This window comes from Staurois parvus, unplaced genomic scaffold (assembly GCF_062004578.1).
Source record: "Staurois parvus isolate SC_StPar_1 unplaced genomic scaffold, SC_StPar_1.0 ptg000639l, whole genome shotgun sequence".
In the NCBI taxonomy this organism is placed as follows: Eukaryota; Metazoa; Chordata; class Amphibia; order Anura; family Ranidae; genus Staurois; species Staurois parvus.
Window position 1 is genome coordinate 2,118,652 of NW_028318435.1, and position 24,117 is coordinate 2,142,768.

At 39.8% G+C, this 24,117-nt stretch overlaps 1 protein-coding gene across 2 annotated transcripts in view; it reads right to left on the bottom strand.

Annotated features, from left to right (window-relative positions):
* Positions 1-1,595: 1,595 nt before the first annotated feature.
* The window catches only part of NOAZFP (nucleolar atypical zinc finger), a 46,585-nt gene continuing 24,063 nt past the window's right edge, over positions 1,596-24,117 (bottom strand). For both annotated transcript variants that reach the window (XM_089693879.1, XM_089693878.1), the window contains exons 6-10: positions 15,300-15,426; positions 6,229-6,333; positions 3,740-3,786; positions 3,540-3,657; positions 1,596-2,815 (exon numbers count right to left, since the gene is read on the bottom strand). In XM_089693879.1, coding sequence (XP_089550005.1) covers positions 2,532-2,815; positions 3,540-3,657; positions 3,740-3,786; positions 6,229-6,333; positions 15,300-15,426 — 681 coding nt within the window. In that variant the 3' untranslated portion in view covers positions 1,596-2,531. The remainder of the gene's footprint in view (positions 2,816-3,539; positions 3,658-3,739; positions 3,787-6,228; positions 6,334-15,299; positions 15,427-24,117) is intronic.

Here is a 24,117-nt window from a genome sequence, read left to right on the forward strand (position 1 = left end):
CATTACTGAACGGATGAAAAAAATGTAACCCCTATGTGAAAGGGGCCTAAAAGTAGTTGTAAACCTCAGACATGAAATATGAACAAAGCATATCCCTCTATAGTGTGTACCTGTCTTAACTAAGTGCACTGTCATTTCTGTCTACTGCAGCGTTCCTCTGCTATCAGCACGAATCACTTCTGACAAGTTTTCCTGACACCAAGAGGAAAAATGGAGACGGGGAGGGACATTCAGCAGATTGCTAGCTTCAGCTCTGTTCCTGTGAGCTCTGCAGAGTGTAACTTCAGCTCTATGCCCTTTTTTCTGAACTCTTAGAAAGCTTTACAAATTCAGCACTTTGAACGAATGTAGAGAAAAGAAGGCTTCAGATAAACAGGCACAACTTGTAGGAGGATTTGTTTCAACCCTGTGTATCACCTGAGGAAAATCACTTCACCTGGTATATGTAAGGGTTTACAACCACTTTAAACTCTCTTTTTTTTTTTGTCACAATTGCAGGCACAAATGAAGCTAATAATCATGGTGCCTTTTTAAGAAGTATAAGGAGTTATACTTTCCAAATATTGTCTTATCTTTCATCAGTACATAACAGTGATCCCCAAAAGCTGATTTTTGCTTGCCTTTAACTGACTCTTGGGGCGCTATTCCTCCGACACCAATAGGCCACTATTCCTCCCCCAACACCAACGATAGGCCACATTTCTACCCTCTGACAGAAAAACAATGATACAATATTCCTCCCACTGACACCAATTATGGAGGCACTCCAACAATGGGATACTATTCTTCCTACCAAAACTAACAAAAGAGCAGTATTCCCCCCCACTGACAACAATGGGGCACCAGTTCTCCCACTGAGGCATTTTTACTCCCACTCATTACCAAGCCACAGGGATTGTTTAGTTCCACTGCCACTGTGGCATTTTCTACTTCAATTGGCCACAGTCTGGCAACACTAAAGGCTGAAGGATTGTTAAACACCCCTTTGTTTAGAACAATGAAATACACTTTGTATCTGCTTGAGTACTGCACTTGTAGCTTTGTTCCTTCTTTTATAATAGTAATAAAAATAATAATAACAAATAATAAGAATAACTATGAAAAAAATAAAATAATTTGTTGATCTAAGAGGATGCTGGTCATCAAAATGTAATAGGTGGCCCAACACTGCTCAAGGAGGACACCTTCCTCTTCAGCAGGAGTCCAAGAAAAAGAAGTCTTAAAATGTGAGCAATGTTCAGCAAGCTGAATTGGAGTACCTAGAGAACAAAGGATGCAGTCATACAATTACATCTTACAAAAGCAAATACAGTCATTATACAACTACACCTAACACCCGGTTTGATTTTCGACCCTTTCGGATTCAGTTAATCAAGGACTTTGGTTAAGACTGTGAATGTTTCCTGAAGGGATACTATTTAAACATCTGCCAACTCCAGCCTTATTTTTTTTAAGTTTGAATAGAGTAGGAGAAATCTTAAATTGTCTGCCTGTAACCCCACTTGCATCATTAATCGGAAACTAGGGGAACTCTTCCCAACAGGGACACAAATGGTAATAAAAACCCATGCTGTACCTAAAACAAAAAACACACATTTTAATTCCAGTTGGATTTTAATATGTCCAGATTTGGACCGATTTCCCCTGTTGTAGTGTAAGGAAAATTGTTCTTTTACACATGACAACAAATTAGTACGCCACTTCACATATGAAGGGATAAGAATTGCTATATATGAAATATCTTACCATTTAATCTAGCGTTGAACCCACTTTAATAATTTTACACTATGATCCTAGTAAAAAGAGTAATTATATTTCTGGCTAATGTATAATAAAGCAGATCCAAAACCAATTGCTAAAATCTCATACGTTTTGATATGATAGTACAATTCCAAAAGTTCTTTCCATTTTTTTTTCTTAATTTGAAGCTTTACATAAATGTAACAACTGGTGATCCTGCCACCAACATCCTTGTTCAGACATTTAGGGGGTGATTTACTAAAAAACAGGAGAGTGCAAATCTGGTGCAACTGTGCATATAAAACCAATCCGCTTCTAACTTTAGCTTGTTCAGTTAAGCTTTGACAATAAAACCTGAAGGATGATTGGTTTCTATGCAGAGCTGCACCAGATTTTGCACACTCCAGATTTATTAAATAAACTTCCTAATGTTATGGGGTGACGACTGACCCCCCCTTATATGTGCCTCTGGAGATTACAATGTTAACACACTATGCAGGCATGGCCCATGGTCCAAGCCAGTCCAGAGCATTGATATGCAGCCAACGATGCAGCGAGTGCTCATAGACAGAAAGTGACCAATTGCACCAAGGTGCAGAAAAAAAAAGGTGAAAGCAATATTGTATTAAAAATAATCCATAGCACACAGTGCTTTATAAGACTAAATTAAATGTCCATTAGGGTTTGGACCTACTTTATTCATACACGAGGCACTGTTGCTTCATTCAAAGGTAACTTAAAAAGCAGTAAAGTTACCACATTATCAATATAGTGCACAATATTTAGATAACTCAGTCTTGAGACTCTTCATAGTGGGCATAGCCACTGGCATATGTCCTTCCTAAATGCAAGTGGCTAAATGGATCCGTGGCCTCTGTATCAGAGTCCTTTTCTCCTTCCTCATCACCCACATCTTCATCATCCTCCTCCTCCTCTTCCTCCTCCTCTTCATCATCATCATCATCGTATGTATTGGTGGCACCAGATGCCAGATTCTTCCAATAATTGTCATAACCAGAAGCTCCATCTTCATCCTCATCTGCTCCACTCTGCCTGCCAAACTTGAGTGTTCGTGCTACAAATGAAAAAAAAAGAGAATGGCTTAGAAGTGCACTCTGTGCCCCCAGTCTGACTATACCACCACTGTTTTCCATGGGCAAACTCCATTAAATATAGAGGCTTTCTATTGTACCTTCTGCCCTCGCCTACCTACAAATGGATAACTTCTCAATGAATTATACAGACTTACTACTGTGCTTCCTGACTGCCACCTATCTATACATCTGCTAATTTTCACTTCAAGCATTATGAACTATACAATCTTACTACTGTACTTCCGGCCCTCCACCACCTACACATCTGCATATATCTGAAGCAAACTCTATGAACTATACATCCATTAACTTCCAGAGCAAGCTCAATAAAAATATACAGGCTTAGTACTGCGACTGCTGCTCTTGGCATAACTATACATCTGCTTACTTTCAATGAAAACTCCATGAAATAAACAGGATTACTACTGTACATCCTACACCCTACCTAGTTATACATTTGTTAATTTCAAGCTCAAACTCCATGAATTATAATGGCTTTTACTGCATGCTTCATAAAATATACTACTTTTAAAAGGCTTATCAAAACTGAAAGACAGTCCACTAAGTGAAGTATGTAATAAATGGTTATGTTCTTTCCTCACAAAGACAATTCACTGTACTTTTAAAGCATTTTAGAGACCGAAACAAATGTTCTTCTGATCAAGCTAGGTGGAGTACAAAGCAAAAAAAGAGAAAAGCACTTACTAGACATGCTGAGATTCTTTGTTTGCTGCGTTTCATGGCCACACTTTGGGCAGGGGGGCTCCTTGCCTTTCTCAGTCTTAAAAACTTTACTTCGAGCATGATCGTCGCAGAAACATGCCTGTCAAAATAAAGTGAAAGGACCTGAAGATGTACCTACTGTCAGCCTATAATCATTTTGGTCAATATTAAATCATAATTACCTTGCAGCGCAGGCATGAATGTTGACCTAAGCGATTGCAGGAGGCACCTATTAAAAAAGAAGGGCGATATCAGAATCGAAGACTAATACCCCGTACATACAATAAGAAAATCGTCTGAAAAATTTAGCAGAACCACTGATCGAACGATTTTCTCTTCGTTGATAAGCAGGATGTTTTAACCAATAACGATATTGTGAACGAAAAAATCCGGTTGAACAACAGTGAAAAAGTTTGTCGTTTCACATACGAACGACCAAATTTCTATGCGGTGGTATGACGGTCGTACGAAAAAAAAAAATCTATCAAGCGCTAACACGTATGAGCGGAAACAGAAGATGACCCGGATGTTTATGTCCAAGGAATCTTCGTAAACACGAACGAAAAATCCAAATGTTAAAAGTAGATTGGCCTAATGAGATAATGAGACCAGAATTCTGCATATTATATTTTATGTATCACTATTTAGGTATAGAGGTAATGTAATAAACTATATTATACTCATTGCTGTTAATTGTTGTGTATATCGCTCGTTCTGGCAGAAAGGGTGTGGCTACAAGGTCACACGCACACTGCATCACTTCCACTTGTAAGCGTCAACACTACGTATCGCACAAAGAACGATTTTTTCAGATTGGTTAATGTGGGCCACGATTTCGACCAAAGAACGAACGCCTCTCGGTCGTCGGATGACCGATCAGTCGATTTTCGAATCGTGTATTCCCACTTTAAGGCCTGGTTAACACCAATGCAGTTTGCTTTTTGATCCATTTTTGCAATGCTTTTTGGATTTCGCTTTGCGTTTCTACACGCGGGCCTTTGCCGTGTTTTGTTCTTTTTTTTTTTGTGTTAACAGGGGAAATGTTTTTGTTGCTAGCCAGCACAAAAAAATTGCAAAAAGTGGCAAAAACATACTACATGCGTTTCAGCTTTTTGCATTTGAAAAAGTCCCTGATCCTTTCCAAAAATGCAGTGGCTGAAAAACACATGGATGTTAACATGTCCCATAGGAAACCATGTTAAATGGACTGTAGTGTGTTTCTACAAAAAGCAATAAAAAAAAAATGCATTGGTGTGAACCAGGCCTTAAAACAACACAGGCGCTCCACCGCTTATTTCAAAATACATTCACAGGTGATGTACGTAAATATAAAAAGGAGTAGTGAATCACAGTTCCAGAAAAGGTTTTCGTAGTAAAATCTACTGATCAAACCCAATTGTAGATTGAAAAAATGATGCCAATCAACTCAGGGTGGTTCCAAAAAGTATATATATCCCAGCCCCAACAGAAAATGACAATTGCTCTGCAGTATGCTCCAGAGAGACTGTAGAGTTCTGTGTAAGAGTAGTGGTTCGACACACCCCTTAGGGCTCATCTACATTTGTGGTGCCCTCTGAAGAGCACTCTACAGGGGATCTCTCTTCAGAGAGAGTGGGGCAGACTTAGTCAGGTGAATTGAATAGGGATATGGGGGGACAAGCACCACGGGGGAATAATCTCTGTTGTGCCACGGTGCAACGCATCAACTGTCCACTGTCTTTGAAACTTAAGGGGAAGCATTTATGGGGTTGGCAAAATCTCAGCCCAAGCTAAATTTTTTTCCCCCCCCAATAGCAAATGTAAATGAGACTTACTAATTCAGACCTACAACACTGCAAACAGAATTGACTGTGAGCTTTGCCGATTATATAGTTGTAGTTGACAGGGCAGGAGGTGTGCAACTACTGCATTTACACAAAGCACAGCAGCCTCTCTCTGCCGCACACAGCAGAGCAGAGGAGGTTTCAGATGGGGCAGGGTTACAAAGTGAATAGAGAAAAACAAACAGAGGGCGCACCGGCCTAGTGCATTACCTTGAAAATGTTTAATGAATGTAAATAATAGGTATTATGCTGACAAATGATCAATAAATGAAAGGCACATCATAAAGAAACAGCTCTGTCCAATTCACACTGCGTTTTTTATTTGTAGTGAGAACTCTGGACATCCAAACCTGACGCATTTCAAGGACTAGCCTCTTCCTCATAGCCAAAAAAAATTTTTTTTTGGCTCTGAGGAAGAGGCTAGTCCTCGAAACGCGTCAGTCTTTTGGATGTCCAGAGTTCTCACTACAAATAAAAAACGCAGTGTGAATTGGACAGAGCTGTTTCTTTATGATGTGCCTTTCATTTATGAGTATAATACTTATTATTTGCATTTATTAAACACTGTTAGGTAATGCACTAGGCCGATGCGCCCTCTGTTTGTTTTTCTCTGTTCAGTACTTTGGACTCCCCCGGTTCTTAAGGGCAGCAATGTGCGCATATCCCAAGTATTTCCATATGTGGTCTTAATGACATTGAGTCCATCCCCAAACACAGGAGTGACTGGGTTTTCCACTTTTACAAAGTGAATACACTGACGAATTATCAGTTTTTACTCTAATTTGATTTGCATATTTTTTTCATAAAACTACAATTGGGTTTTAACCTATTTCCCAATAATTACTTACATTTAAAAGTTTCTGCCTCCAAGACTTGGCAGCTTGCCTGGTGTTCAAACTGGTCATCTTCACATAGGAAGTTGTAACAGAAAGAGCAGCTGAATATCCTGCCACCTGTAAAGCAGAAGATTATTATAAAAAAAGCAAACGTGCCAAACATTTACCATTACAAAGCTGAAGCATATTTGAAATCAATCAATGCAGGTTTATGCCTGAACTCTTAAAGCCATTCGATTACTTAAGGGCAGGGTGGTTTAGGGAAGAAAACAGGTAAGACCACAGCACGTGACCATTCCTTTTGCTGCCAGTCTAGATTTCTTGGCAACTGGCCAGCACTGTTGAAAAAAAAAAAAAATAGATGTTTATACCAGAAATCATATAAAATTATTTTTTAATTTTAAAGGCTAGTTTCACACTAGTGCAACTGCAATTTGATTGGATATTCAGTGTGATTATCATTGACTTGACTGATTTTTTAAATGCGTTTTTGATACTGCCGTATTTTGACTTACCCCAGCTTTCAGTCAGCAAGGATGAGATGCTAAATATTATGGAGATAGCATCCTAGACATAAATAAGCATCTAACTCTTGCAGTGTGAGAGCAGCCCCAATGCAAGGGAGGATTTGTGTTTTTCCCTGGAGTGCAACTAGAATGACTTACAGCACTGTGAGTACCAGCCCTTAACCACTTCAAGTGCGGACACTTTCACCCCCTTCCTGTCCAGCCCAATTTTCAGCTTTCAGTGCTATCACACTTTGAATGACAATTGCGCGGTCATGCAACACTGTACCCATATGGATTTTTTAGCATTTTTTTTTTAGACAGATAAAGCTTTATTTTGGTGGTATTTATTCACCACTGGGATTTTTATTTTTTTTGCTATGTAAATGAAAAAGTCCAAAAATTTTGAAAAAAAGTGTTTTTCTTATAAAATTTTGCAAATAAATAATATTTCATCATAAATCTTGGACAAAATGTATTCCTTTATCTTTTTAGTAAAAAAATTTAATTACCCAAATTAGTTTATAACCGAAAATTATACTTTTTAAACTTTTTTTTTACATTTTTATTTTATTTTTTTATATTATTTATGTTTATACATACTGTCCATGGTGACACTGTACTACTTGTGGGGGGTGATGAAGATTTTTTTTTTTTTTTTTTACACTGATTGCTTTTACACCCATAAAGGCTGTAAAAACAATCATTTCTCTCTGGCTGCATTCCTGCAGCCATTGAGAAATACTGTGAGAGCTGTGATTGGTCACAACTTGTCACATGGTACAAGGCTGTTGTGAATAGTCTTGTACCATGTGACCTCTGTGATCATTCACAAATTAAACACGCAGTAAGCAATGATGTCAGAAGTGACATCTTGCTTACTACTCTTCATGTGATCACTGATTGGCCAATCAGTGATCACATGATCGGGACCTCACACAGAGGTCCCGCATGACGATCGGTGTTCCACTGTATCCGGAGGACACAGCGGGCACCGGATCACGGTGCTGCGTGCTGCCAGGGAGCGTGCACAAGCAGGGAGGCCTTTTATAAACGGCCACCCACCCTTGAACTGCTTCCGTCCAGCCGTTTATATACGTGGGCCGGACGGGAAGTAGTTAAACAAAAACCTGGTGATCCAGTTATGATGGTCCTTGCGCAGAGACACTTCTGCTGTGGGGCGACAACTCCTTCTCAATTGTGAAGTTGCATTGTCACCCTGTCACATGCGCCCCTGCTGGAGACTACTAGAGGCCATACTGACATACCTTGTGCAGGCATGGTCCAATGTTGTCAATATCACAAGTCGGTCCACAGAAATTATGTAAAACTGACACTTGAGGGTGTGCATGTAGACAGGAAGTGGCTGAAAAGGGCCGGAGGAGGTCAGCAGCACTGAGATGCAAACATGGATGAAAAAATTTACCATTTAAAAAAAAAAAAAAAAAAAAAGGCTGTTTATTGCTGCGTGTGCTATGTTCCTTTTATGGCTAAAATCAGAATAGATGCCCAGCATGTAATGTTTCCTATAGCACTGATTGAAGGCATGGTAACTACAGAAAATGCTGATCTTCACATATTGCAGAAAAGACTGACTTTTTAATTTCGATATTATCAGCCATTAATCGTTTGATAGTAACTCTGCTTCAAAATTATAACCACAGGTGAAAACTAAAACGGCAAACTGTATAAAGAAAACAACCAATTCTCTCTAGAAACTTCATAGAGAGCCGGTAAAATACTTCAGTTCTTCTCTGTATAATTGCTTTTTTGCTGTCCTGCTGGAACATTTTGATCAGAACGGTTAAAAAAAAAAAAAAAAGAAAAGCTGACTAGCACCTGAAGAACAAGACAATTCACAAAACAATCATTCACTGTTAAAGAAAACATCGGCACTGGAAGACATCTATAGTGTTTGTTCTTTTCCACCTGAACTATATAATTAGCAAGCAATTTATAACATTTTACCTCACCAGGTTCAAGCTAAAAACCAGCAAAAAGAATCAGTGGAGGTTTGGATTGCTTACACTTCTTTACATGCTCTTAACTCCTTCACTTCCTCAAAGGACAATTGAAAACCTTTAACAAATCGTAGCAAAACTGGTAGCACCAGGGATTCAGAGGGAAAAAAAAGACTAGTCATAAAAGTCAGCCTTGTATAAAACCACCTTTCAACTAACATTGGGAAACACAGACCATTGGGGTTATTTACTAAATCTGAAGAGTGCAAAATCTGGTGCAGCACTGCATAGAAACCAATCAGCTTCCAGGTTTTATTGCCAAAGCTTAACTAAACAAACTGAAGTTAAAAGCAGATTGGCTATTGAGCACAACTGCACCAGATTCTGAGCGCACTACCCTTAGTACATGTGTGTATTAGCTGAATCTTGCACTGAAAGTCAGCTGCTATGTTTATTGGTACTGTAGATTCTGATCAGCCTTTTTCCCCAAATATATTGTTCTCCATTTAGGGAAAATCAGACCATGAAAAGGTTTAGAATATCCATAGACCTTTTCCTGTTCCCACAATTCACATCATGTGGCAGTTTCTGCAGGGACCATGAGTAATTTTCTTCTGAAATGCAGGTAAAACCTAACAAATGGCATGCCATTCTGTGTGGTTTGAACAAGGCCCTGAAAGGATTGCTGACTCCTATCTTTGGATCCAGGACTTGCACATATGAACTGCCCATCCCTAGATTCTGTCATCAGTCATAATGAGATGTAGGGGAGAAGCAAGCTTAGCCTGGTTTAACATAAGTGCAGCCAAAACTTGCTTTTTAGGCCCCTTCCACACAGGGAAGACTCTGAAAGGCGTCAGATTGCTCAGCGGGGGGTCTGCTGATCCCCACTGAGTAGGCAGAGTCGACACAGTCACTCTCCTCTATGCGTGTTTGGATGTAAACGAACTGCCTGTCCGTTTACATCCGACTTCCATCCAATCCACTAGACCAGGAGTCTCCAGACTTACTAAACAAAGGGCTGGTTTACTGTCCTTCTGACATTATAATGCCTACGCCCAACTGCAGGACTTCTCCAGGACTTTCCCCATCCTCTGGAACTCACTTCCCCAATCCAGACTGTCACCTACCGTTCTCACCTTTAGGCGCACCCTAAAAATCCATCTCTTCAGAGAAGCCTACCCCACCCTCACCTAACAGCTGATCTCCTCCACTCCTCCTACCACTCCATCCCCCACAGCCACTTCCTCCTGTACCACTATCCCCTCCCTCCTAGATTGTAAGCTCGAAAGAGCAGGGCCCTCGAACCCCTCGTGTATTGTTCTGTTACTGTATTGTCTCATGTACTGTCCCCCCACTATAATGTACAGCGCTGAAAAAAACTTTTGGCACTATATAAATACTGTATAATAATAATATAACAATGGCCGGTCTGTGGCTAGTGGGAGAAGCAAATGCCTCATCTTTGGTATTATGAAAGGAATAGTTCCCCATCGGTGGTGTCAGCGGGAGGAATAGTGCCCCATCATTGGTATCAGTGGAAGAAATAGTGCCCCATCATTAGTATCAGCGGGAGAAATAGTGCCCCATCATTGGTATCAGCAGGAGAAATAGTGCCCCATCATTGGTATCAGCGGGAGAAATAGTGGCCCATCATTAGTATCAGCGGGAAAAATAGTGCCCCATCATTGGAATCAGCAGGGAGAAATAGTGCCCCATCATTGGAATCAGCAGGAGAAATAGTGCCCCATCATTGGTATCAGCACGATGAATAGTGTCCCATTATTGGTATCAGTGGGAGGAATAATGCCTTGATGTTGGAGCCAGTGGATGAAATGGCGCCCCAAGGGCCAGATAAGGGCAAGAAAAGGGCCGCATCTGGCCACAGCTTGGAGACCACTGCACTAGAAAGAAAAGGATCTCCCTCCATCTGTTAGTGGATCAGATTGGATTGGATGCAGGTAGGTATAAACTGACATGTTCATTTACACTCGCTGCTCCATAGAGGAGAATGGAGGGTCTGATTAGATCTGCCTAAAAAAAAAACTGACAGGCGGACCTGATCATTCTGCCTGTGTGAAAGGGGCCTTAATTTTGTATAGGTATGGAATTATTAGAACCCTTACTAAGTTTCTATTGTTATCCAGGGCACCAGAAGAGAGATTTCCTCTCTCTCTAGTATAGGGTCTGGCCTGGGTGCTCAACCTATGGCCCTCCAGCTGTTGTGCAACTACAAGTTCCATCATGCCTCAGTCTTTGGGAATCAAGTTTGTAACTGTCAGCCTTGGAATGCCTCATGGGATTTGGAGTTCCACAAAAGCTGGAGGGCCACAGGTTGAGCACCAATGGATGTGGTAGTGGATCGTGGACTGAAGGATCCTGAGAACCTGACCAGGTGTTTCGGTGCCTTCACCGAAAAAGAACGAGAGGGAGGCAAGAGAGTCCTTATAGTGTGGAAGATTTATTCACTTTAAGGTCATCACAGAGGACAAGGGGGCACTCTCTACAGCTGGAGGAAAAGAGATTTAATCTGCAAATATGGAATATAAAAGGCTTCTTCACAGTAAGAGCTGTGAAGATGGGGAATAGACTCCCTCAAGAGCTGGTTCTGGCAAGCTCAGCAGATTGTTTTAAAAAAGGCCTGGATTATTTCCTAAATATACACAATCTAACTGGATACTAATAGTCACAGGTAAACTTGATCCAGGGAATATCCAATTGCCTCTTGGGGGATCAGGAAGGAATTTTTTTCCCTGCTGGAGCAAAGTGGATCATGCTTTATTGTTTTTTTTGCCTTCCTCTGGAACAACTGCAGGTATAGGAATGTATACTTTTTTTTTCCCCTTTTAATGGTCGAACTAGATGGGATTGTGTTTTTTTTTCATCCAGACTAACTATGTAGCATAAGGAACATAACAGCTAGTGTGATCTGTCACTAGTACCGACTCATCTTGTTTCAGTTTAAATCTTCCACCGTCCTACCCTACCTTTGCCAGCATAAGGGCTGTCAGGAGCTCTCATCGCGAGTGCCTGACAATATCTGCCCTTTCCTGCCAGATTCATCATTCATAGAAGCTACAGATTTTCATGGTTTTAAGTTATTTCAGAGAAAATTGTAGGTGGTTCTTTTTCACAAAAGGTACCAAAAATATGCTCTTGGCTCTACTTGTCCGTATTTATCCATTTACATGGAAACTGGAAAACATTAAGTGACTTGTTTACACAACACAAAGTTGCTGTTAGAGTTTTAAGTGTAGACAGCTGTGGAGTGAATCTAATGGAAGGAAATAACTAAACATCTGCTTTAAATGCCTATATGGTCAAAATAAAGCAAAAATGTCATACAACTATTCACAAATAAATAGTTATGCATTCTGGGTGTTCTGGTAGGGAATAAATCTAATAGCATGCAATGCCAAGCTAGTGTTTCCAAAGCAAGAACAATAAGTTATTTCTATGGGAGTCTATACCTGCTAATACAAGAAACATCATTTTGCCTCTGTACAAAGTATTGGCAGGATATCATCAGAATATGCAGTTTCATTTTGGGCACCGGTTCACAAACAGGATACTGGAGAACTGAGAAAGTGCAGAGAAGGGAACTAATTTTAAAACAGGCTTGAAAGAGCTCAGCTATGAGGAAAGATTGGCTGAACTGAATTTATTCTCTCTTGAGAAGGTGGATAAGGGGGATATCCATGTAAAAATGTATAAATACATACAGTAAATGGTACATATAGTAAATTTTATACAAAATCAAAGTTATTCACTTTAAAGCGATACTAAACAGACCAATGTGAATTCCTAGTAATCATTCCAAATATGTTTATACATCATGGCACCATCTCCAAGTACCCTTCGGCCACACTGTCCAATGGTCACGTGGTCTTTCCCTGATTTTTTTCCCATCCGCAGGGAAAGATCCATTAGAGAAACTGCACAGCCCTGATTGGTGCTGCGCTGGTCACATTGTGTGAAAAAAAAAAAAAAGTTTTTGTTCGGAATAGAAAGTCAAATTAAATAACGAATAGATATGAAGGGTTTTAAAGCATCATAGTACTCCTTATTTGACAGCATGTGTATATTATATCCTGCCGAATACTGAATAGCTACATCTCAACGTAGAGAAGGAGGGTGGGACTTTGTCGATAAACACTGTTCACGCCCACATTTATGACACTATGGTTACGTGGGCTGCCGAGATGGGAAAAATGAAGAAATGAAAGGCCTGAATGGGAACTGAAACCAGAGCAAGATTTGGCAACTTGCAATCCATATGATCCCAGGCTGCAGCAGGGACACAGGCAAAAAAGGGATCACCACTGAACGGAAGGATCAACCAAGTTTGTTTGTTTTTTTGTTTTTTTAAAAAGCTGCCTTTATCATGTAAGCCACATGTTGTGTGCCTGAGACAGAGCTAGAATTGGGTGAAGAGACCAGTGTTAAAATAGGGTCCAGTCCTTCAGAAGAGCTAATTTTTGGCAGAGTTTTGCAGCCGTTTGCTTGCACCACTGCTATTGGTCAGGATATTACCCTGTAGGGTACTCACAAAGTAAAGTGCAGAAATTGGGCACGCATGTCTGAGAATGAGAACATAGCCCAGGTGGTGACTGTCCTGTAGCAAAGTCCTCATTGCAAAAGGGCAGGAAGAAGTGTCTGAGTACCGTACAAAGGGCTCTAGTCAAAAGCAGCGCTAAAGTGTGCAACCTGTGGTGTAATGCAACACTTGGTCATCAACCAAGACTAGGCAATGAGCGGTTGAATTTTAGCATTAAGTTTTAAAAAATATGACATTAAATAAGTTTCAAAACACATTCCTGGATTCCTGATAGTTTTAAAATATAAAATGCAAACTATTCAGGATACACAGAATAGTGTGAAGAAAGTAATGTAGAGATTATGTCCCATATGTGTTGTTGGTCAGAAAAGCAGGGTGTTCCTTTCTTACCTGTCCATGTCATTGATCCCTAAATAGGATCCAGGCTTCTCCTGTGAAGGTAGGCATACCCCAGAAGGGATATTCAGAGTCTGGATTCCATAGAGATGCACCATGGCCAGGGACCTGTATAGCACCCTGTGATGCTGTACAAAGTGCCGAGGTCCTGCCAAAGATATTACTGTAGTTGCACTGTCCAGGATGCACGGATTCTATTGTTGTATTAGAAGACAGTTGTAAAGACCTGATCAAAGAATCTGAAGTAAAATAAACTAGTTAAGTTAAAGGTGGTTTCTCAGTAAGGTAAAGCAGTCCAAAACCTTAGGACAGTAGGAAAAAACTGAGGACTCATGGAAAGAAGTTGGGGGATAGCAGGACACCCAGGGGGAATGTGCTCAAAAGCTTTGCCAGGGTCCGATGACCTGAAGGTACAAACCTATAACCAAGGGTCTATGAAAATCCAGCCGGTATCCTGTACCGTATGAAAATAAGAAGTTTAACCTCAACATATGGAAAGGCTTCTTCACATTAAGAGCTGTGAAAATGTGGAAGAGACTTCCGCAGTAATTAGTTCTGTCCAGCTCAGTTTATACTTTTAAAAAAAGCTGAATGCATTCTTGAATGCACAGAATATAAATGGACATTAAAGAGAAAACTTCATTCAAAAAGTAAATTACTACTGGGTCACTCCATCACCCCAGCCTGTAACTGAGTTACAGGTTTTTCCAGAGGGGGGAGAGGTGGAGAGAGTATAATTTGTTTTTTGTTTTTTAATAGGTACTTGCTCCCACTTCCACAATCCTTAACGAGGATGACACCGCTTTCTCTCCCCTCCTTTGACACATCACTTGACCCAGGAGGCTGCAAGACAATTTACAGAGTACCGCACACGCTCATGCATGCACAGAGTTGGCTATGGTGCCTCAGGAAGCTACAGAAGGCTCCCATATATAAATATGGCTGCATCAGCAGTAAGAAAAACAACTGAAGCTTCTTGAACATGTACAGGTAATAACACCAGATACTGTTGCTCCAATCAATATCTGATTGCCTTGGGGGATCAGTAAAAATAAACTTTCCTCAACTGCAGCAAATTGGACCATGCTTTATGGGGTTTTCTCTGCCTTCCTCTGGATCAATTGTGGTTACAGGGTTCTGTACATAAACACTCTCTGGAACAATTGTGGTAACCGGGTTCTGTACATAAAACACTTTCTATTTATTTATTATTTCCATTGGTTGAACTACATAGAAATGTGTCTATTATCAAGCAGACTTACTTCCCTAGTAGAACTGGTAGGGGTCTTAACCAACCATCAACTACTCTATCCAAAAAATAAATAAATAACCCCAACATTGTTTTGGCTTTACATATACTTCAACCCATATATAGCCTGCTAAATATATTATTACTAATAAACATCCAGTGTGGATGCCAAGTAAAAAAAGGATAGAGGGATTGAGGCTTCCACAACCATGTACTGTATTCGGCTTACACTTAGAGATGCAAGGCAAGCAACTCTCCTGTCTATAAGCATATTATAAATTATTCATGTTGTACATTAGCGTCCAAATACCACATAACTATTCAGATATACTATTTGACTCTCAAATGCTAAACAGTGACAGTAAACATTTATTTCCCTATAATTCAATGATTGTCTTAATGTAGTAACGCACCATGGTCCCAGACTGATCTTTCACATTCGATACATTCAGCAGAGGTGAGAGGACAGCTGCATGCATGGACACTTAAACACTTCCTGCCGTGACACACCCAGGCCTCACAAAAATCACAGATTGCACCCTGGAAAAAAGAGAGAGAGAAACATGAGAAAGGCTAGATTGGAAGTATGCGAATACCTTGCACATTGCAACCACAGGCAACAAGTACATTTAATCAGTGAACTGCTAATATTATCCCTGAAACTTTGATTTAGCTAACGTGAGCAAGTCCTTACAGTACAGCTAACAACTCCTTTATGACGACAGTCTAAATAAGTACCAAACCCAGTTACTGTGTGATACATAAGCCTCATAACGAAAAACAAAAAAACCCCAACAAAAAAATCATCCTTTCGTTACACCCATTGAGGGACACAGAAAGTCAGCTTATACTGATTTCTACAGGAGGACTGGACACTGGCAAGCAAAAAAAAAAGAAACAAATATAAAAAAACTTGTAGGCCAACACAGGATAAACTATCCTAATCCTGACATGCCTCTATTTTTTTTTTGGCCAATGTCTAGGAAAACGGATGTCTTTACTGCTGACAGTCTAAGCCATCTTTTCCTTATTTTTTGTCTTTGATTCTAGGGCATTAGGATTCCTGCTACATTGGTTTTTTTTTCTTAGTAAGGAATGCAGAGTAACACGGCAACAGACAGGAGTGCCTGTGTCCTGTACTGTACTCCAAGATAAGATATTTACAGGTAAGTCAAAACTCCCTTTATCATAATCATACAGTACAGGCCACAGGCTAGATACTCAGACTCCGATGTCCCCAAGCAATAAAATTCAGAGGGGTGGGCAACAACAAGGCAAACAGAATTCTACCAACTGGCTCAAAAAAAAAAAAAAAAAAAAAAAAAAAAAGGGGGGTCAAGAACCCAAACTCAGAGTGCAGCTGGAAAAAAAAAACTTGCGATTGAAGGCTGCATCCACAGAGGCCTGGTATTAATGGAAGACCAGGTGGCAGCCTTACAAATGCTGAGCAACAGATACTAGATGTCAAAATGTCCAAAAAAGCCCCGCCAATCTTGTGGAGGATGCACGAAAAAGGTGCTGGAGGTACCTTATCCTTTAGAGTGTCAGCTCTTACAATTAGTGGTCTTATCTATCCAGCAATAGCGGATTTAGAAGCAGGTGTCCCTTAGCTCTGACCACATCCAGACAATGGAGAGTAATTACTGTCCATTGTGACATGAAAAAAAAAAGATATGGCAGCTCATTTACACTTGTATTGCATATCGATGGGTTTCATCAATAACCCCTTTTTTGCATATATGGGGATTTCAGTCAAGTGATATTTGGCTTGTATTTTTCTTGTTCAATAACTTCAACTTAACTACATCTCTTCTAGGATTTATTCATGTATGTGGCCTTATTTCGGGAGATTTTGCTGCCTCAGGAAGACATTCACCCTGTAACTATTATCTGAGACATATATGGAATAGTGTCGTTCTGCTTATACTGTTCAGGTACTGCCTTCACACTTTACTGCATATACCTTCAAGGACGTTTTTGCCTTATCCTGCATCTTAGGTGTCCAAATACTTACTTTATGACTCGGATTTAATTTGTCTTTTTTGATATGCTATGTGTGCACCTTAGGTGTTTTTTTGTAATAGTAAATAGTTTTTTTCATAAAGTGAATATGGATACCATCATTATTACCAATGAGGCATTTCTTTTGTCTAGCCTAGCAGTTGGAATTTACATGCCCAATATTAGTTTGCTTGAATCATATATTCCATCTTGAGTAGAGTTGTTTTTTCTGTGGCGATCCCCTGAATAGTACAATTCTATCTGGATGCATTTCCTACTTGGGATCCAAGCATACCATCCTAGTAGGTGGTTTTTGCATTTTGTTGATTTTCGGTTACATGACCTACTGAAATCTTTTTTGTTTTGTGTTTTAATTGGTTTTATTAAGCTGCTGGATTTAAAAGTAATACTAAAGGCTGATTTTTTTTTTTTTTTAAAGAAACACAATATACAGGTTATACTTACCTGCTCTGGTTTTGCACAGATCAGCCCGATCCTCCTCTTCTTGGGTCCCCCGCAGGCACTCCTGGCCCCTCCAGCCTGCCAAGTGCCCCCAGAGCAGGCAGCTTGCTATGGGGGCTCTGGAGCCACTGCTCTGTGTGTCCATTCACACACTAGTATGGCTTGGCGCTGCCCCCCCGCTCTCTAATTGGCTCACTGGCTGTGATTGAAAGTATCAAGAGCTTCTGGTGCTGTCTACGCCAATGAAGAGGAAGAGTCCCTGGAGAGCCACTGCTCTCGTGCACATCGCTGGATCAAGATGGGGCTCAGGTAAGTGCATGAAGGCAGTTACTTTGGGTCATCAGCCAAATAAATGCTTTTTATATATCTATCTTGTTACTCCAATTCTTACATTACTTTTTGGCTTTTGGAGAAACACATGAAGCACTTTTGATATATAAGTGGTAATTTACTAAACTGCATGGTGCAAAATTTGGGGCAGCTCTGCATAGAAACCAATCAACTTCCAGGTTTTATTGTCAAAGCTTAATTGAACAAGCTGGAGTTAGAAGCTGTTTGGATACCATGCACAGCTTCAGCAGATTCTGAGTGCACCAGTTTTAGTAAATTTACCCCATAGTATTTACTATGATTGTTTTGAATACAAGGTGTCCTAAGGACACTTGGAAAAAACTGAGGTCCCATTGAGTGGGGATGGTTATGGACGCATGTTCAAAAGCTATGCCATGGCTGCCATCACCTGAAGAAAAAAAAAAAAAAAAAGATGATTTTACAGTGTGTGTAAAAGAGGACTGCTCCTAGCAGGTTCAATGGGTTATTTGTGGGACTTTGCAGAGGGAGGAAAAGAAAATTTGATGCAGATTCGTATGTAGCATTGTAGCACATATTCTGTTTACATGAGAGGCCATGGTACTCCTTTAAATTTGCATTTGATCAGTTTCCCAAAAGCCACTGCAGATAGGTCTAAAACATTTCGCAATGCAACAGGGCATAATTGCACCCACTTGTCATATGTCTGTGCAACATGCCTCTAAGGATGCTTTTCACATGGCCCTAGCTGCTGACTTATGTTGTCAACAGCGACTGGCCCACAGTTAGCAGGTGATCGGGAGAGGATATGCTGCCCCACATGCCTGTTTAAACAGGCATTTTACAATGAATGAGGAGTGGTTGTGAAGCAGCACCAATAACTTCCATGGGGTGTGGTGACAGGCAGTGTCACACTACATGCCTTATTTTTCTGGTGCCCTGCAAAGCAATGTGTGTGGAGCTGTGCAGGGACCACTGACTGGTGATGACAGGCAGGTGAGGCAAGTTATAAACAGCTCAATCACCTGGTATTGTCACCTGCCAGTACCCATTGGAAATAGGCCTAGGAGTACTGCTGAGGGCAGAGAAATAATGAACACAATGATCTGGAATCAAGCCACTAAAGAAATAAATGAAAAAGCCAAAGAATTTATTAAGAAATGGCATTCACATGACAAGTAGCAGCATGAAACTCAGACACACAGCAGACAGGTTGTATCCCCCAAATAAGTCAACATACAAATGTCCTTGTAATGAACATTCATATCACAAGTTCACCTAAAACGGAATAATGCATTTGACACTTGGCATACACGAATATCATACTGGCTTCCTGATCAAAGCTTTCTATCACCAAGACAATATAGAAACCACAGACACTGTACAGGGTGGGGTATTAAAAAAATACAAATCTTTTCCTGTAAATAATTTCTTTAAAAGTGGAGTTCTACTCACTCTGTCAAAAAATAAAAGTCAGCAGCTACAAAAAGTGTAGCTGCTGACTTTTAAAAAACAGCCACTTACCTGTCCCTCAGTCCTGTGGTGTGTCCCCCGCAGCCCGTTTCACCGGCTGTCCTGTATTCCGGGAGGCTGGCATCTTCAGTGTGGTAACCGGTTATGATAGCCTGCGGCTTCACTGCTGGGTACCCACTGCGCATGTGCGAGTAGAGCTGCGCTTCATGAATGGTCCTGTAGTCTTCTGGCACCTGTCACGTGTCCCAAAAGACTACAGGGAGGGAAGGACATCTTCTGCTTCCAATCGACTAGGCGATCGGACCGGAAGTGGGAGCGGTTACCTGTCAAATTCGGGTACCCGCTCCCCCCCACCCCCAAAGGTGCCAATCCTTAATGGGGAGCGGGGGAGCAGTCCTTAAAGCGGAACTTCCCATTTTGGGTGGAGCTTTAAGCATTAGCAAGACATTTCTGGTCACTGAACCTCAGTATCCTAAAATGTACATTAGAAAATACTCTGCTTCATGAGGTCACAGTGACCATTTAAAAAGAAAAAAAATACTTGGGAATGTTTATGGATTTGCATTGACAAGGATGTATGCCTAAAACACAGCATTTTAAATATCTTTTGGGTTCAACGTGTAAAGAGTGAAAAGTTGACATAGGATAGGTATTCCATATAAAAGCTGTTCACATTCAGCAGTGTACATATATTACCTAAATAAAAGTAATTGTACTTATTGCACCATCTTGTGGTCACCTAGAGTTAGCACAAAAATGACTACTTCCAAGTGTACAAAGCATTCGGCAAAAGTAAAACATTTCAAGTCCAAAAAATCATATGCAGTACATTTCATCTGTGTGTAATCCTTCTAAAGTCCTTTTAGGCATAGAAAAATACCTTTTGATCTGCCAGAAATACACTTGGCTCTTAAACCCCATTGTGGTCTGACAACACACAGCTTTTTTTTTTTTGGACTGAGTGGTGTCAGCACTCCCACTGTTTTTTATTAAGCCAATCAACCACTCCTACTCTCAGATCTCCACAAGATAAAAAGCTAATTATTATATAGTCCAAGACAAGAAACAAAGGCTCCTTGAGGAAAAGTTATGAACACTCTGGATATCTAACAAATCAGTATGAATTTTTCTGTAGTAGTAGCATTTTTAAAGCAGAACTCCACCCAAAAGGGGATGTTCCACTTGTCTGCCTCCCCCCCTCCACTGCCACATTTGGGGGGGAGCGGGTAGCTAGTTTTGACAGGTACCCACTTCCGGGTCAGTTCACTGCAGATTTCCTTTTTATTTCTTTTTTTTTTGTTTTTAAGACAGATAAGGTTTTCTTTTGGTGGTTTTTTTGTACCACCGTGTTTTTGTTTTGTTTTTACGGTATGGCAAGGTATAACTTTATTGTAAGGCAAGGAAGACAACAATTTTGAAAAACGTTTCCCTTCCTGTTAAAATAAAAATGTCCGACAAGGGAACGATTTATCACATTTTTTGGCCTTGCCCTCAAATTCAACCTTACTGGCAGGATGTATGTGCTTGGATTAAGGATCTCACAGACCTTTCCTTTGTTCATGACCTAGCAGCCTGTTTACTAAACCTTAGCTTTCTTTCCAAATGTAAATATCACTATTCTTTTGTGAGACATCTCTTAAATGCATCTAGCACATTGCAAATCCCCTTTCCCCTCCCACTGTGTGACATTGGATCAGAACAGTAAATGATATAAAGCATATGGAGGAACTTACAGCCTCGCTAAAGAGACAGCTCATTTGCAAACAACATGGCTCCAGTTAACCCCACTTTATGTTGTCTGCAAGATATCAGACTTCTTTTTTTTACAAACTCGTGGATGCACTGGTAGTAATTTTTTTTTCCTTTTTGGTCTCTTTTTATTCTAACTCCTCTTAGGTCCTTTTATATTAAAAAAAACCCAAAAAACCCTGGGTGGGGAGCTACAACCACATCCCTACTTGCACCATGCATGTTCTATTACCATATAAAATATACTTAAATAAATTTGGTAGTTTTTTTTAAAAGGTAGTGAACCGAACAGACCCGCTAGATTTTTAATTTCTTATTATGTAATAGCGATGCACTAATGGATAATCATTTTGTAACTGTTAGGAATGCAATGGTCTGCATTATTTTAAAAGGCCAAGTTTAAAAGCTAAGTTTTTTTCCAATTTCCAGCTGCATCCCTATGTACCAATATACCATTAAAGTGTTACTAAACCCACAACAGTAAAATCAGTCTGTATATGCAGTAAAGCATGCTTGTTATACTCACTGTGGAACCTAAGGGGTTAATCCTCTGCACTGTATAAAAAGGCTGTTTGATCCTGACTTCTCTAATCCTTCCCTTCTTCCAGTGCCCCCCTCTTATCTCCTGATAAGATATATCGTGTGGAGACACTCTGCACATGCTTAGTTTGGTGTGTATTGCTAGAGAGTATGTTTTTTTCCTTGGAGAGTGCATGTGATCAGCACAGAGCCAATCAGCACTGTCCAGGCAGAGGTCAGGGGTTTTGCATCCTCCTAGATCAGAAAAAAAAAAAAAAAACTCCTCCTACAAGGTTTAACCAGTGCTCTGCTGAACACTGATAGATGTCATAAGATTGCTCTAACTGCTGATGAGAAAAGGTATTTAGCAGTTTATATTTACTAAAATAATTGCATTTCCATGTTCTGTGTACTGTGGAAGAACAAATACATTGAATTGCAGATGCTATAACGTTCACGTAAACCAATTAATTTACACATATTTGGATTTTTTTAAGCAAAGACATGTAGCAGAATACATTTTGGCCTAAATTTATGAAGAAATTTGATTTAAAAATGTTTTATTTGATACGTTTTATAGCAAAAAGTCAAAAATAATTTTTTTTCATAATTTTCACTTTTTTTCTATAAACAAAAAAACAGGTGATCAAATACCACCGAAAGAAAGCACTATTTGTGGGAAAAAAGGACAGAAATGTAATATATATACAGTGTTGCATGACTGCACAATTGGCAGTTAAAGTAACGCAGCGCTGTATCGCAAAAAATGGACTGGGCAGGAAGGGGGGTAACTCTTCCAGAGGGAAAGTGGTTAATTGTGCTCTCAGTGCCGTTCATTGTTAACAGCCCCCCAAACAAAGAAGCAAACACACATTTAGCCACATGAAAAAAACAGGTAACAAATGCACCAAAAAGCATAATAAATAAAAATAAAAAAAAAAAGCGCAACTCGCACCATGCAAAAATGTCCCATGAGCTACTTTGCCACATGTCACATAGCCCAATGAAATCAACAGGCTGCCCATTCATGTCATGAGGAAAATGATCCAAAAAAACATGCGCTCAGACTACACTAGGTGTAAATGGGGCCTGAAAGTGCAATTGGTATGTTTACACAACAACAAGGCTCCATTCACCATCTGTGCATTTCCAAACACATGGCAAACCGCACAGAAAATACATGCTTTGCTGTGTGTTTCAGGAACATGCTGTAAACGCACCAAACAGCATGGGCATGAAGCTTCTTTGGGGCGACTTTCGCATAGGGCAGCACATTCAAGTGAATGGGCTGCCGTAAGCATGATGAACGGAAATGCTCCAAAACATCCCCCTTGGGGGAAAAAAAAAAAGCGCGCTAAGTGAAGAGGTGAACAGTGCCTGACAGCTGACTGTCTCCATCCACTCCCTTCTATAATGATGGCCATACACTATGCAATCTGATTATACAATTTCCTCTAGATTTACCAGAACTATGGAAAAGGAGGACTCACCTGAACAATCCATTCAATTTGTATCAAATCATGTAGGCTTTTGCACAACATATCTGATGGGAGATCTAAAGGAGATTGTATAATCAGATTGTAATGTGTATGGTCACCAGAGGTGGTGGCATAGTAATGAGGGAGGTGCGGTCTAGAATGGTAATACACGCCCTATCATACCCTTTTCTGTGGAGCAAAAACTGATAATTGGAGCTGACCTACAGGAAGTGAAACAAGCTGAAAGAATGGTTTAAAACAGACAGAAACATGAAATTTCAGATTCTTTGTGGACGAGGTAAGGGAGAGATAAGAACATTGGGATTGCACGGCAAGAAATGATCACAAAAAGATTCTATTTATTATGAAAAGATAAATTCTGCATGAAAAGGTAAACTTGGCCTTTAACCCTTTCGCTGCCAGGTCCTGCCTTCCACTTTTAAACCCAGGTAGCCAGACCATCTTTGCAAGTTTTCCATTGCCTTTTTATTTTTCCCTTACAGCTTTCACAGTTTGTAAAAGACCCCCCCAAACCATATATTTTCTGAAAGCACATGACCAGCAGAATAAAAAGAAGATGCTACTGATTGCTAGGGCCACATGATATTTCTGCAAATGTTTATCAAATCATTAAAATACACTAAAATCATTATTGGCAGATACAAAAACAAACATTTTACAAAATTCCTACTAAATATAGAAGCTTAACCTGTATTGAGTTAATAACAAATATTTGTAAATTTTAAATTGCGCCTTTTTGCAAAATGGTGAAAAAAGGAACATATGCAAAACTGAAAATAAGCACATTTCTCTAACAATCTGGAGGTTTTCATTTTTCACTCACAGCTTTCAGAGTTTATAGAAGACTTCCTAAACCATATATTTTCTGAAAGCACATGACCAGTAGAATAAAAAAAAAAACGTGTTTCTGATTTTTATGGACACATGATATTTGCACAAATGTTTATCAAAACAATATTTTCACTAAAAAAAATAAATAAAATTATTATTAGCAGATAAAAACAGCAAATTTTACAAAATGTCTGCTAAATGCCTACTAAATATAAAAGTTTAACCTGTACTGAGTTAATACACACCAAATATTTTTACATTTATATTGCGCCTTTTTGTAAAATGGGGAAAATCAAATGTACGCAAAACTGTAACTATCCAAATTTCTCTAGAAATCTGGAGGGTTTCATTTTTCACTTATAGCTTCCATAGTTTGTAAAAGACCCCC